This window comes from Tamandua tetradactyla, chromosome 6 (genome assembly GCF_023851605.1).
Source record: "Tamandua tetradactyla isolate mTamTet1 chromosome 6, mTamTet1.pri, whole genome shotgun sequence".
Lineage (NCBI taxonomy): Eukaryota > Metazoa > Chordata > Mammalia > Pilosa > Myrmecophagidae > Tamandua > Tamandua tetradactyla.
Genome location: NC_135332.1, coordinates 143541337 through 143557465, shown reverse-complemented (window position 1 = coordinate 143557465; position 16129 = coordinate 143541337). Strand labels below are relative to the sequence as shown.

At 33.1% G+C, this 16129-nt stretch overlaps 1 protein-coding gene across 16 annotated transcripts in view; it reads right to left on the bottom strand.

The window, feature by feature from the left end:
- VPS13B (vacuolar protein sorting 13 homolog B) overlaps positions 1 to 16129 on the bottom strand; it is a 1000970-nt gene that overhangs the window by 508156 nt on the left and 476685 nt on the right. For all 16 annotated transcript variants that reach the window (XR_013178353.1, XR_013178354.1, XR_013178355.1 and 13 more), the window contains one exon: positions 6484 to 6611. Coding sequence is in view for 12 of the 16 variants with exons in the window: in XM_077167321.1 (XP_077023436.1) it covers positions 6484 to 6611 (128 nt within the window). In the remaining 4 variants the exon portion in view is untranslated. The remainder of the gene's footprint in view (positions 1 to 6483; positions 6612 to 16129) is intronic.

The following is a 16129-nucleotide window of genomic DNA, read 5'->3' as shown; positions in this document are numbered from 1 at the left end:
TTGAAGTAGAAGCACCTCTACTTTGATTCCTATTAGGTCAGAGGCTATATATCTAAGTATCATATATTGAAAGATAAACCAATGAAGTAAAAATTATTTGATATTCATATTTGGATGAATAGAATAATTGTAATGCATTTTATCTGAAGTTCCCAAATCTCTATGCCAGATTTGAAAAGATATATTCCATTGTGCTCCCGATCCCCATTTCTGAGGTTGGCTACTGTTCTAGCTTGCTAGCTGCCAGAATGCAATATATCAGAATCAGAATGGCTTTTAAAAAGGGGAATTTAATAAGTTGCTAGTTTATAGTTCTAAGGCCGAGAAAATGTCCAATTAAAACAAGTCTATAGAAATATCCAATCAAAGGTATCCAGGTAAAGATACCTTGGTTCAAGAAGGCTGATGAAGTTCAGGGTTTCTCTCTCAAGTGGAAGGGCACATGGTGAGCACAGTCAGAGTTTCTCTCTCATCTGGAAAGGCACACGGTGAACACGGTGTCATCTGCTAGCTTCTTCTCCTGGCTTCCTGTTTCATGAAGCTCCCCGAGAGGCGTTTCCTTCTTCATCTCCAAAGGTCGCTGGCTGGTGGCTCTCTGCTTCTTGTGGCTATGTCATTTTTCTCTGACTCTCTCTGAATCTCTTTCATTTTCCAAAATGTTTCCTCTTTTATGGGATTCCAGAAACTTAGCAAGACCCACCCAAATGGGTGGAGACATGTCGTCACCTAATCCAGCTTAACAACCACACTTGATTAAATCACATCCAGGGAGATGATCTGATTAGTTTCAAACATACAGTATGGAATAGGGATTATTCTGCCTTATGAAATGGGATTTAGATTAAAACATGGCTTTTCTAGGGGACATACATTCATGTGTTAAAGTGAAGGGATTATTACAAATTCTTGAAGTAGAAGCACCTCTACTTTGATTCCTATTAGGTCAGAGGCTATATATCTAAGTATCATATATTGAAAGATAAACCAATGAAGTAAAAATTATTTGATATTCATATTTAGATGAATAGAATAATTGTAATGCATTTTATCTGAAGTTCCCAAATCTCTATGCCAGATTTGAAAAGATATAGTCCATTGTGCTCCCGATCCCCTAGCTACCTAGGTATTTCTCATTTATACTCTCTATAATTGGGATCACAATTCAATTAAACAGGAGGGGCTATGATAGTTTTCCTTTATACACCTGAAAGTCTTAAACACCCCACTACCCATCCTATAAAAGTCTTTATATTTAAATGTTTTAAAATGTGGCATTATATTTGCATCCTTTTAAATAGCATTACTTTTCTGACTTTTCAAATAGTATGTCTCTCTTGATTTAAAACTTGAAATTTTAGTGATAATTATTTTGGAAAATTTCTACAGAATTAAGTGTTCTTTATATTAATGTATTATATTCTTTCAGAAACAATTTCATATACATTCTTTCTTAAAATTGCAGGTTGTGTTTTCATTTCCTTTCACTTTCTCTAACTTGTGCATTATTTAATATTTACCATGAACTTAAGTGGAAATCAGGAATACAGAGACAAAAGACATAGTACTAGCCCTTAATAATTTAAAATAAGAGGACTTTAAAATATTAATATTCTTACAGAATGTAATGTAATGTAATAATGTAATGGGAATGGGGGAAGCCATAGCATTGATTTAAAGATTTTAACACAATTAAGTTCCACTTAAATGTCTGTTATATAAATAAAGCAAAAAACCAAACAGTCCATATCTACTATATGTCAGATCTGTATATCATATTAGCTCTCAGGGACTTACAAAAAATGCTCACAGTCCTTATATCTAAAAATTTTTTAAATTATAGTTTAACTATAATTAAATAAATGTGTATAGGGTTCACCAAATTAAGCGGTATTCTTTTTGCACTAAATATAAACAATCATCGAAATCAGTTTTCCTATTTTATAAATATTCAATGCATTATGAAAATACTTCAGATATCTTCATATTTACATCATGAAAATATTTGAGATATCTTCATATTTACCTAAATATACCCAGTTTGGAGCCTTACGTAAAAACCTCAAAGGTGAACTTGGTTGCTACCCTTTCCAGGGTAAGAGTTGCAAATATCCACACCTTTTCCATGAGTACTTGAAAAGGGAAGATAGGAAAAAAATTCCTAGAAACAAACTACTGGCTATTACTTGCTTACTGACTATAAATAAGAAAATGTATGGTCCTGCCCACAAAATGTTTATGAATTAAATGTAAAAAACATACTTTCACAATTAATATGACTGACATCTGATTTGTATAGCCTGAACTGTCTATTCCTATGGTATCCTGGAAAAAAGCCAGGAAAGAAGTTCACTGGACATCAAGTGTATCAAGCAATATGATTATTTCATCACTGGTCATGTACCAGATACAAATTCTTGGGAGGGAGAATTTGACTAGCCTAGCTTACCTGGTTTATGTTGTTTGGTAATCTTGTCTGACACTCTCATCAAAATCACACAAAATGTGGGAAACAGTTCCATGAGGGAATACAGAACTTTATTAGCAAAAGAAGGAGACCAGGACACTTGGTATGAAAGATGAGTCCATTATACTATATTGTGCACTCAATAAACACCCAAGAAATGCCACAGGACAGGAACATGAGCTTCAATGTTAAAGGCAAGAAAGCTGAGTTTGGCAAAAACCAGAGCAATGTTCTCACATCTTAGTAAATTCCAGGCCAGGGTATTTTTATTTTGTCAACTGCATACCATTACCAATTATATGCTTCTGGAATTAAAACATAGCTTTTTGAAGTATAATAGAATGGTTCTTTGCTACTTGGCAAACAGAAAAACTGGATTTTTTGCTAAAAAGCAAAAATGCTAATCTATTGCTAAAAAGACACAAACCTAGCTCATATTTATAAAATGGTTAATTAAGATTATATGTTGTATTATGAAATAACTCATTAAAACGAAGTGTGGAAATCCCTTATCCCATTAGAAAACAAATAAGTTATAGCAAATATTGTTATTGTAATTCCCTCTACAATAAGTAAAAAGGAACATGGCTTCGCCAAATACCATTAGCCAAACATTAGCCAAATACCAACTCTGGCTCCAAAATCAACTTTCCAGAAACTCTGGTTCCAACACATTTACTTGCTCAAACTTCCACTGAAAGAATAATCCTTTGACAGTTTTAAGTTATGATGTTCTGTTTTATCTAATGACAAGTTTAGGGTTTTATTTTATATTTTGGTTCATAAAACATCTTGGAACACAGACAACACTTTAAAAACACTCAGAATTTTAGGACTTAGGTTTTAATCACTTAATCAGAATCTAATTTTATCATTAAAATTTTTCCATAACACATTAACATCTGGAAATATTTAAACACATTATGCTTAATACCAGACTGGGACTACAGAGTGGCAAACAAGGTACATAGGTCATATTCAAGATAACCTATTTAAAGATATCTCATTTGTACTCCAATAGTTTTATGTTAATTCATATTCCATAAGCTTAGTCAAAATGAGAAACATCACTATGTCTACTTATAATTAATTCATAATGATATAGAAGATTAAGTTCATTTTGCTATGGAGTTAACAAAGGCATTCATTGCACTATTATAAAATAAGCAAAATAACCAAAAGAATCCCATAGGAATGCAAGAATTGAAAGTTATCTTAAACATTGTTTAATCTAAACATTTCACATTACAGAGGAACAAAGGCCATAGTTAACATACAGGATTTGGTATTGGTAAAACAATGACTCCTTGAAATTCTACACCCCCTTGGCTTCTGTGAACTGTGACCTTCCTACATTTCTGATCACACCCTCAATAGATTACTCCAAGGACACTTTGTTCTGCTGACTATTTTAAAAATGGTACGCCTTGGCCCATCGTTCTTTAACTTTACATGCTTTCTTTGACCTGGTTTTCTTGGTTTTATCCGTCAGCAGATAACTCTCTAAATTATATCTCTACCTAAATCTTTTCCTTAAGCTTCTGATATGAATATCCTACTGTCTAATAGGTATCTGAATAATACAGAGTTACTTCAAATACATATGCAAATTTTAACTCCCTACTTTTCCCTAACCCTAAATTGCTGCTTCTTCAATCAGTTAACGGTATCACTATCCATCCGGATACCAAAACTAGAATCTGGGAAAACAGACTGCCTTCTTTCCCTCATTCTCCACATCTATTAGTAATCAAATCCTGTCGATTGTCTATTCATGATCACCGACCTTCTTTGCCTATTGTCCAGCATTTTGAAAAATATTGTTTCATGTATTTTGCGGATTTTTTGGTTGTTTCAGGCAGGAGTATAAACCTGGTTCCTGTTACGTCATCCTGGTCAGAGGAAGATGTTACCCAGTATAACAGAAATTAATGGGCCTACATCCTAGCATACAGATATCATAAAAAAAAAAAAATTATTGTGCCTACTTCCTAGCATACAGATATTGTAAAGATCTGTGATCACACCTACAGTCTTAATTTGGAAGATTTTCCTAGAGCTACCAAATAATCATGTAATCTGATACTATCTTTCAAGCCCCCTGTCACATGACTGCTCAAAATGATATCAATAAATAGCAATTACACCCAAGTATTCCATTGTGGAATTGATAAGAGGAATGAGGTTATTTATTTATTTTTTCGCCTGGACAGGCACCAGGAATCAAACCCAGGTCTCCGGCATGGCAGGTGAGAACTCTGCCTGCTGAGCCAGTGTGGCCCACCTGAGGTTATTTTTTACATAACTACTTGCATCCTCATGAAATAATATTTAGGATTTCACTAGAGTCTACATAACTAAATATTTTTCATAGTTATTGTATTCTAGGCCATGTAATAGTGCCACCTAGTTCTTCTACAAATCAATAAATATTCATCTGGATGATATCTAAATTCCTACCAAACCAAGGAATACATGTTCTATTCCTTGTATTCATATTTAAGTAAATGGCATTTATCTTGACATCCCTGTTTCTCTTTTAGCATCTCAGGGTTACCTCTAATAGAGGCCACCAGTAAAATGTTTCAGACCATGGAACTTTGCCTTTTTCTGCTAGATCAAGAAAAATATTCTATTTTTTTTTTTGTCTCCTCAGCAAGGTATGCAACGGAAATTAAGTGCCATTGTAAGAATGGATAAAAGGAACAATAAATGGAGAAAAGGGGAGCATTCCATAATGTATTACTGGGTAATAGGCTGATTTAAATAATGAACTTTGTAGCAGGATGTTAAAAAAAGGTATCGTTCTTAGGGTTCTTAGGTAAATATTTACGTATTAATAGGACTTTTAAAGAAAGATACTTATCCTGTAAAAAGGAATAAAGTCAGTACATGTAACAATATGGATGAATCTTGAAGACATTCTGTTGAATGAAATAAGCCAGACCAAAAGGACAAATATTGTAGGATCTCATTGTTTTGAAACAATTAGAATAAGCAAAGTCATAGAGTCAGAATCTAGAATACAGGTAACCGAGGTCAGGTTGGGGTAGGGAATGGGAAATTAATGCTCAATTTGTACAGAATTTCTATGTGGGTTGATTGTTAAGTTTTAGAAATGGATACCAGTGAGTACAACATTGTGAGTGTAATTAAGCAGCACTGAAATATATATGTGAACATGGGTAAAAGTAGAAATTTCAAGTCATATACATTTTACTAAAGTACAAATTAAAAGACAAAACCTAGGACTGTATAACACAGTGAACCCTATTGTAAATGATGGACCTATAATTAATAGTACAATTATAAAAATGTTCTTTCATGAATAACAACAAATGTACCATACTAATGCAGGTATTCATATCGGGGTATTATATTGGAAAAAAATATTCACTCTAACATAAACTATGGACTGTAGTCAACAGTGTACTTTTAATATTTGTCCATCAACTGTAAGAAAGGCACCACATTAATACAAAGTGTTAATAACAGGAGGTGGGGGTTAGTGGGAATGCTATATTTTTTACATGATTTTTCTGTAAATCTACAACTTCTCTAACTTAAAAAATTAAATTAAAATGGCATAACAATAATAATATTCTAACTAGTTATGATCATTTCATATTTTATTTGGAATTATGTAGGGAAAATAATAAGACAACCCTCTAACTATAATTTACTATTAACTCAGTTTTTTTATCTCAGCACTGTAATAAAATATGATCTGAACACTGAGCATTAAAATCTCTTAAATACTGTTTAGAAGAAACAAGGAACTAATTCTTTTTTAAATTCAAAGAATATCTCAAAATTTGTATATATATATATTAGGAAGAACATACAATATGTGCATTATACAATTTTTTTTATAATATGCAAAGAACTTCAATCGTTTTCAACTAAATTATGGAAATGAGATGGTATACCTGAGTATTTCCTGTGAGAAAACGTGTGTTGAATATTAAAAAAAGATTACAGAAATTAAAGCTACAATGTTTCTAACTTTTTTTTTTTACCTGCAGTGTGAGTCTCTTTACTGCATTCCACAGTCTTCCAATAAATTCTTTCATTCTTTCTTCAGGACTTCTGCAGCCTTCATATATATTCAACATGGCTTTCACAGGAACTGACAAAGGTCGAGACTCTAAGCATAAGAATAACTAGTTATTTAACAGAAACTTTCCTTATAATCTGAGAATCTCTCAATCATTAGAATTGATTTTCATGTTAAATCAAAAGCTGTATGTGACTACATAAAAGGCAGATCTCTACTTTTAGCAAAAGGAAATGTAATACTCCATTCTCTTGGTTGTTTTTAAGAATTTTGTTCATCCAAAATAAATTATAGAATTTCAACATATTTAAAATGTAAAATTTCATAAATTACTTTAAACAATTTAATAATAATTGATAGCAAAATATAACTATTATATCTAAAGAGCATGCATATGTATATGTAATGTTACTGCAAACATAATTTGCATGTTTTTTTCCTCCCTCTTTTCTTATATATACAAAAAATTTCAAAGCACTCTGCAACAATTATAGAACAGAGAGTTTGGTATTGGTTACAGTTCCACAATTTTAAGTTTTTCCTTCTAGCTGCTCCAAGACACTGGCAACTAAAAGAAATATCAGTATAATGACTCAACCGTCATACTCATTTGTTATATCCTATCTTTTCTGTTATAACTCCACCTTTTCCTTTGATTTTTCTCCCAATCTTTAGGAGTATTTGGGCTATGCCCACTGTATATGTGTGTTATTTTATGTACTTTTTTTTTTTTTTTTTTTTTTTTTTTTAAATAAAGAGAGAAGGAAGGAAGGATAGAAGGAAGGAAGGAAGGAAGAAAGGGAAACATCTTTAAACATTTTCTTGTTTTTTTTTTTTTATTGTATTCTGTTTCTCCGTTTTTGTTACATGGGCTGGGGCCGGGAATCGAACCGAGGTCCTCCGGCATAGCAGGCAAGCACTTTGCCCGCTGAGCCACCGCGGCCCGCCCATTTTATGTACTTTTAAAGTAGTATAAAAAATAAATAGAATTTTTCTTTTCAAGATTTACACAAAATTAAATTCTATTATCCTGGAAGCTCCCAGAAACAGATGCTGCCATATTGCCAGTGTGCTCATTCGAACTTGATAATCAGTAATTGCTGTATTCGCTCACACTTCCCCTCTCTTCGCAATTGTTTCATATATTTGCATTTATTCTAGATTTTAAATACCTTAAGGGCATGGTCTTTATTTATATTCTCATAGGTTAGCATATAGTACATACAAAAAATTATTTTTAAAAGGATGTAAAGAAAACAAGTCTAGGAGACAGTCACAGAGTTATATGGAGGCAGAGTACTACAGGTGGATGGAACAACTGCAGAAGTCCTGTATTAGGAATGTGCTTGGAATTTTCAATCAACCATAAAGAAGCAAGATAGTTATAGTAGAATAAATAAGGCTGAGAGAAGTAGGAGATGAAGTCAGAGCTAAACACAGGGACTAGATCATATAGGGCTTATTATGTAGGCCATGGTAAGAATACTGGCTTTTATTTTGAAAGAGCTTAAAAACAATGGATTATGAACACAGTCATGACATTATTGGGTACATGTTTTGAAAAGATTTCTCTTGGTGCTGTACAAAAAATACAAGCTATGACACTATGGCTAAAACCCAAACAAGAGATAATGGTGACAGCAATGGAGGTGGTAAAAAGTGGTGAAATTCTGGGGGTGCAAGGTAGTTCAGGTAGAATTCTTGCCTGCCATGCAGAAGACCCAGGTTCAATTCTGTGACTATGCACACACCTCCCCCCCCAAAAAATGTGGTGAAATTCTGTATCCATTTCAAAGATACAGCCAACAGTGTTTATTGATGGATTTGACATGTAGTAAGTGAGAAAAGAGGAGCAAGAATTACTAACAAGGTTTTAGGTTTCAGCAACTGGAAGAACAGAGATGCAGGAAGAGGAGATTTGAGGGAAAAAGAAATTTTGTTTTGGACATGTCAAATTTTGCTTGCTATGTTCATCAAAATGAGGAGGACAAGGTGGCAAATGGATAAAAATGTATTAAAAAGTGGAAAAGAAAATGAACAGGTAGGTCATAAATTTCATATATAATTTGGTCAATAAACTTATTGAAAGACACTCAACTTTACTAATAGAGAAATAAAAATTAAGGCAACAGGCAGATATCCTTTACACTTGTCACACTTGCAAGCATTTTAAAGCATTAAATTGCACACTTGCAAAATTTACTAATGTTGAAGCAACTTGGGAGAAGGTTTCATATACTGGCAATATGAATATGGATATCTATAGAATAGAAATGCTACAGAGAGCAAAATTTATCTATCAAATTAAATTATGCATGTTCTTCTACAAAATAACTCCTTTCTAAGAACCTGTGTTCTAGCAATACAAAAAAAGCATGTTAGGGCATGCACATAGACAATGTGTAGAGGATGTTCAAGATCAAGACTAGTTCTGGTAACAGCAAAAAGAAGAAAGAAAAGAAGGAAGAAAATGAGGAAGGAAAGAAAGAAGGGAAGGATGGAAAGATGATAGGAGTGTAATGGAAGGAAGAAAATGCGACATAATTTATTGGTCCATCAAAAAAGAAATGGTTAAATTAATTTTAAAATACATGCAACAAAGATTACATAGCCAGGTACTCTTTTAGACACCAGGGAAATCACAGTAGAAACAACAACAACAACAACAAAAATAACCCAGAAAATATTTGTCAAAAAAATAAACTATGACAAGATTTTAAGGCCTGTAACCATTTTACTGTTGTTGGGCGTTAAGTTTCCAATTTTTTCTAAAGTAAAAAGATGCCATTAGTGAACTAAAGTTATTGAAAAAAATACATGAATATTCATCTTGTTATAGAATGGGGAAGAAAGACATAACCACAAAGACAAAAATGACAGGAAGTGATCAGTGAATTTTACTGCATAAAATTTTAAAACAATTTTTAATTAAATTAAATTCTCAACTGTGGTAATCAAACAGGCAATTAGCAAACATGATGCTGAGTAACTGTTCCATCCCTAAAAATGGCAAGTGCAGTTGTGCAATACATGATTTTGTTGTAATGAAATGTAGGCTCTAATTAGTAACAAAACATAATGCATTTAAGTGGTAAACTTTATAGAAATGAAAGAAAGTTACAAAGATATTTAAGAAATGAAGTCATTATTGTAACTTCAACCATTTGAAAAGATTTATTCAAGGAGGTGTGACTTGAGACAGACCTTGAATTAATAAGACTTGCATCATCTAAGAAGATTTAAGAAATCATAATAATGAGCAAAAATCATACCTGGGGAAAATACATGCAAAACATCTATAGGTGTTAAGAGTCTGCTTTTGTTCCTAGCAGCAACAATGTTGAACTCTCACAAAAATGCTACGAATTAAGTGCTGCTATTATCCCATTTTAAAGATGAGGAAACTGGTGCCTTTGCTAGAATACTCTTCCTGCAATTTTTTTCATGGTTCATACTTATATATCAATGAGGATAGCTGCCAAAGACCACACATCAGTTTGCTTTCAGACTTGCACTGTTAACCACTACTCCACAATGGCCTTATAGAAACCAGGAATATCAATATGGAACAAGAGACAAGAATACTGGATCAAAGAACAGTAGAAAAGGAATTACACCCCTGTTCTCTGTGAAACATTTTCTAATTCCTGAAGCCTATAGTAATAGCTCCTTTTCCTAAATTTAACTCAATTCTATAGCGTCTACCAATTATGTATTACTTTTATCTTTCTGGTAAGAACCTAAAGTTCATCAGAACAGAAGCTATGTCATATACTACTTTCAATTTCCCAGAGAACATAACAAATAGTTAAGATGATCATAGGAATTCAAGATTATATTTACTAATTATTTGACTAAAGATAAACTTTTACTTCAATATCCTGAGCTGTATTTGGACTATTCTTATCATAATCCAACATTTTAAACAATCCTAAATTTGTGAGACAGGAGAAACATCCTCAAAGACTATGTGCACCAATTGAAATCGTACCACAAGTCCTACTGCCAACTACTCCTGAATTTTTGATAAATAACCACTGGGAAATCTAGGAAGATATATGAAAAGTTATAGTATATCATTTTAAATAAGCCTAAGGACAGGAGAAAAAAATCACATGATTAAGAAATGTGATCTTAAATTAAGAAATGTGATTTTAAACCCTTAAATAAAAACAAGAGGGAAAAGGGTTTTATTCATTTATGCAGCAATTATTTACTACCTACCTAGTCTATGCCAGAAATAGTTGTCAGATTTTGGGAACACAAAAGTGAACAATTCAGATATGTTCCTAAAATACTTCCTAGAGGAGGTAAAATAAAGATATAAAGCTAAGTCCTATGAAGAAGGATATAAAGATAAGCCCTATGAAGAAAGAAAGATGTTAATGCAGGGAATCCTGGGGGAGTGGTACAAACCTATTTTAGAAAGGCTGAATAGGAAAGGTTTCTTTACTGAATTTGAATAACATTCAAATAAAGATGTGAAGGATGAAAAGTACATAGCTATGAAAAGAGCAATGGAAACAGCATGTGCAAGAGACCTCAACCCAAGAAAAGTGCAGAACGTTTGAAAAAATGAAAGAGGCTTAGTGTAAGGAAAAATGTCAAATCATGGAATGGAAGAAACTGAAAGAGGCTAGAACAGGCCCAACTTTGTGGGTTACGGTAAGGAGTTGAATTTTATCTTAAAGTGTACTTTGAAGTCACTTAAATATTCAAAGCAGGGAATAGTATAATTCAGTTCAGATTTTTAATAAAATGACTCTTTTCGTTAACTGGACAATGGATTGGGTGAGTGTGGTTAGAGAACGAGATAACATGCAAACACCACCAAGAAGACTCGTTAGGATACCCTTACATTACCTAACGATGTGGCTCTGACCAGGGCACCAATGGAAACAGCATATGCAAGAGACAGATTGAAATGAAAAGATTCAAGGCATAACCTGGAGGTAGGATGGACAGGAAAGGGAGACACTAAGCATGAATCCCAGTTCCTTAAGCAACCTGGTAAATGGTAGTTGGTGTAGATGTTTATAGTTGTATAGATTTGGGAAGGGAGAAGAGACAAGAAATGTTAGATTTCAGTGGCCTCTAAGAAATCTAGGTAGAGGAGATGAGTAGGCAACTGGATAGGAGACACCTTAAGAAGGGGGAAAAGAAAAATAAAACTACTATAAGAAGCAGTCACAAATTAAAAAAGAAGGAAATGATCAGTATATAATACACATTATTTTGCAGTCATGAATGAAAATGCTAAATTTTAAGGCAATTGTCAGATGATGAAGAAACAACAAAGAAAAGAAAGATAAAACTACATTGCAAGGTCAGAAGCTCATAGAAAAAATAAGCTTCACCTTGCTTAAAGCTTAGAGCTTCCCTTTTAAAATTGAAAACACCAAAAAATGGATCTTCATCTTCCACCCAAACTGAGTTTTATCACTTTAAAGAATTTTCACTTACTTAACTTTGAGTTTTACAAAGCTATGAAGTTTTGTTGGGTTTACTTTAACATTATAACATTATAATGTTATAAATGAAGAAAAGAGGCTGTGTGAAGGTAGCTTGGTATGGTGGTAGAGATACGATTAATACCTGGGTTTCTGGTCCCTAGTTTATCGCTTTTTCTAAAATACCTTCCTGATTCTTAATCTATATTTTACACTCATTATTTTTGGTAACTTGATTGGGCAATATAAATTTGAATAACTTGAGGAGAAAATGACCTTTACATAGTAATACCACCTTTTAAATTTCTACATTTTTGCTACTATTTAAAGCTTCAAGCAGCTTGCCATAGAAAATGCAATATTGCCTTAGACTTATCATCAAAATACAAGCTACATTAGATACTATCACTCTTTAAAGCCCTATGGGAAATAATGGCTTTTGGATTCTGGAAATCAGTGTGACGTGGCATGCAAAATTGCACCTCATGCTGTGCCTACCAGAAAAATATATGTCATCACTATGCGACATTCAGGATTTCATCTGGAAACTATAATCTTGTTCTGAGTGCTAAAAAGGGGGAAACAAAAAAAGATTGCACACAGAGCCATTTGGTTGAATTTTTATGCATTCTTGCCAGTTTGTGTAAAAACTAGAATTCATACTCATTTCCACAGAAGTCTTATATTCATAGAACTTGCAATATACTTAAAATCAAAATGTGCTCTTAAAGAAATTTAAAATTAATTGGCATTACAGTTTAAATCATATGTTCTGATAACTAATGAATCACTGGGAAAATTCTTTGTAATGAAAGATTAAATAGCAAAATTAATAAATTGTGCAAAGCATAATGGTATTGTTAAAAAAAAACTGTATAAAACAAAAAATACCTATTTATTTTCCCCAAACTGAATAAACCCTAGCTAAAAAAAAGCCACTAGCAGAAAAGCCTGCATTCTCCCTCTAGTCAATGTGGCAATTATCTTCAAAATCCATTTACCTTATTTCTTTTGAAATAGAAATGTGTGAATTTGATTTAATCTTAGTGTTATATAATCAACATCTTGTGTTTTAAATCCTAGGATGACTAATTGTAAAGTGAATTAGTACACACAAACTGGGATCACTCACTAACTCTCAAAAATTATCTGTAGGAGGCATGTTTCTGCTATTCCTACTTTTCCTGGTATCAAAATGTATTCCTCTAAACACAGGGGTAGGTACATGACCCAACATGGGCTGTAACTGGGCCAATCATACTGCCTAACTTCCCTGGATTTGGTGCATGTCCAAGATACTGGTAGCCAAGAAAAATCCTCTTCAGGTATGTTTTCAAAAGACACTGGACAAAATCCTTTACTCTTGGATCACACAGAGATAAGGATGTTGAGTTCAGAGGTGCCCCAGCCATGTACACTGCCATGTCAAGAAACCTATTTCTTATGAGTGAAAGTTAAACCAATCTGAAGAGACAGAGTTCTGGTGTTACACTTCTCTTGTTCTCTGTCATTCCAGAGTAAATGGAGGAGCTTTTCCCTGCTTTTCTTACCATTTTAGTTTTGGGAATTAAGAAATCTAGCCTCCTCACCCCTCCTTTTTCTTTTTCTGAAAATCCTCAGACTATACCGTCTATCTGAGTCCTTTCTAATATAGAAATGTCTATTCCCTAGTAAAGGTTTCATCTATCAGTTAGGGGAAAAAAAAAAAAACAGGAAATATTTTAGTAGTTGTACCTGCTCAGCCCTAGCAACATCATTACCAAGCCTGCATAGTTCCCCAGAATGCCTTAAACATATCAAGGAGCTTGCTTGATACGCTTCCCAGGCTTACTTTCACAAGAACGATTCAACCTCATGGTCTGTCTTGCTCACCTGGCTCTAGGTCCTTTCTTTACTATATTCACCAGCCATTATCCAACCAAGTCCTTGCCTCAGCCTGTAGATTTGGAGATGCTATTGATTTTTTACTCCTCTAATCTACTCTCAACACCAAAAGATTTTCTGAACTACCTCAGCCAATACCTTTCTGACTTTAATTTGGCTCCCTGAGACCCTCCCAAATGGGCCTTATGAAGGACTTTCTGAAGGTAATCCTGAACCGTCTGACAATAACATCCCTAAAAAGCAGTGTCCTCTAAACTGTGGTGCATGAAACAAGAAAATCCATAGAGCTATTGGAGGGAAAATATGAGAGTATCTAACCATAATTACTTTTATCTACAAATGAGAAAGAGAAAGTTTATTAATATTCAGTAAACAGACAGACAATGAGGACTTTCTTATATTACAAGGCCACAGATAAAAGTATATTAAGTATACTGAGGAGAGGGAGAGTGAGCAGTCAACAACAAAGAGGAATTAACCGGGCCCTTGACTCCTTCATTTGCTTTCAGTTAATTGTGACATGTAACAATTTACATGCAGTTAAGCAGATTAACAAATTTTATTATCTATTTTTAACAAAATTAATCCTCACAATTTGGATACATGCAAAATAAACCCCAAACATGTTGATTAAAGGTTATACATATTTATTTTAAAGAAAAATGCAACACTTTCACATTAATTTGGAAGAATATCTTATTTATACAAGGAAGATGGAAATTTACTAGCATAATGTCAGTTAAAAACTTCTGGAAAATTTATATGGGACTGAAAAACAAGCGTATTGAGATCAGTCAAAGATGCTCTTTTCCCTTTCGGATCTATGTATCTCATGAGGTAACTTTTCAATTATGTTAGGCATTAGAACAAACTGTTGAAATAAAGTAAATTAAGAACCTTTAGAAAATTATTATAACAAAGTGTTAAAGTACAATAATATTACCCTCATTGAAATAATATTGATTATTAAATTCTTTAAGAAAAAAATTGTAAATGTTAATAAAATAAAAAAATGATTAAAGTGCATGCTTAATTATATATTAATACAGCAATACACATATTTCATGCATAAATCAAATCAATGATATACTATGGATGCTTGTTTAAAATATTTTACTGAGAAGACTGCATTAAGAAAAAAAGTGAAGACTCCTTTAAGGCTACTCTAAGACTATTATTAGTCTAGCTTAACTATTTTCAAATAGTTTGTGTTTTCTGTGCTTTTACTCTCTTAGTATTTAAGCAAGATTTTAAAAAAAAATATGAGCCTGCCTCAGTTGTGTTGAAGGAAACTGACAAATGAGGCTTTTTTCTTCCCCCTCCTTTTTTTCTTTTGTTTTGATCCGGGCTTGGGCAAGCATGTTTAAAAGGGGAAAGAGGGGCAGTGCGATGGTGGCTCAGTGACAGAATTCTCACCTGCCATGCCCAAGACCCAGGGTTCTATTCCCAGTGCTTGCCCATGTGTGTGTGTGGGGGGGGGGGGGGGGTGTTGAAATAAAAGGGGAAGGAGTATAGCAGTGGCAACAGTAATCAAAGTAAAAGAACCCCAACAGAATGCAGAACTAGGAAAATAATTTCTCAAATTAAAATAATTTACCTTCTAAAGATTTCCTCAGACAAAATTCAGTAGATTCTATATTGTATTTTCAAAGTAAAAATGAGAAGTAAAACTTGAACTCACTAAAAGTAACCATATATAAATAAATCTTCTGCTTTACAGCACTAGAAAAATAAAAAAATGGGCCAAGGAGGTAAGGCTCATTTAAAATATTAATTAAATATTAATTAATATTTGCTCTGAATACTGCAAACAAATGTTTCAAAAGAAAGACCATTATATGCACTATAGTACATGTAAAAATAAAAATCAATAATCAACAAATACTAATACAAGGTGCTCTGCAAGGTACACATGAAGACACAGGAAAAAGTGTAAATAAGCTGACAATTCCCTGGGGAATTGAACACTATGAACACTAGCAATACAAGAAATTCAGGTATGTGATAAATGCCAAGATAGCACAAGAGAAGGTACAGCTATAAAATATTATCATCATGAAACAAACTCAAAGTGTTAAGAAACACAAGACTATTGCTGCAATCAACTGGACTATAAGCTGATATATCAAATGATCACTGGTCTCTGATGAAATCCTTTAAGCAATTAAGCTTAGAAACATTGTCTAATTATAAATTATTTTGATTTTCCAGAAAAGTGTAGAAAAACCTATAATTTGAATTTTAAGTATCATTTTAAGTTCTGTAGGTTGCTCA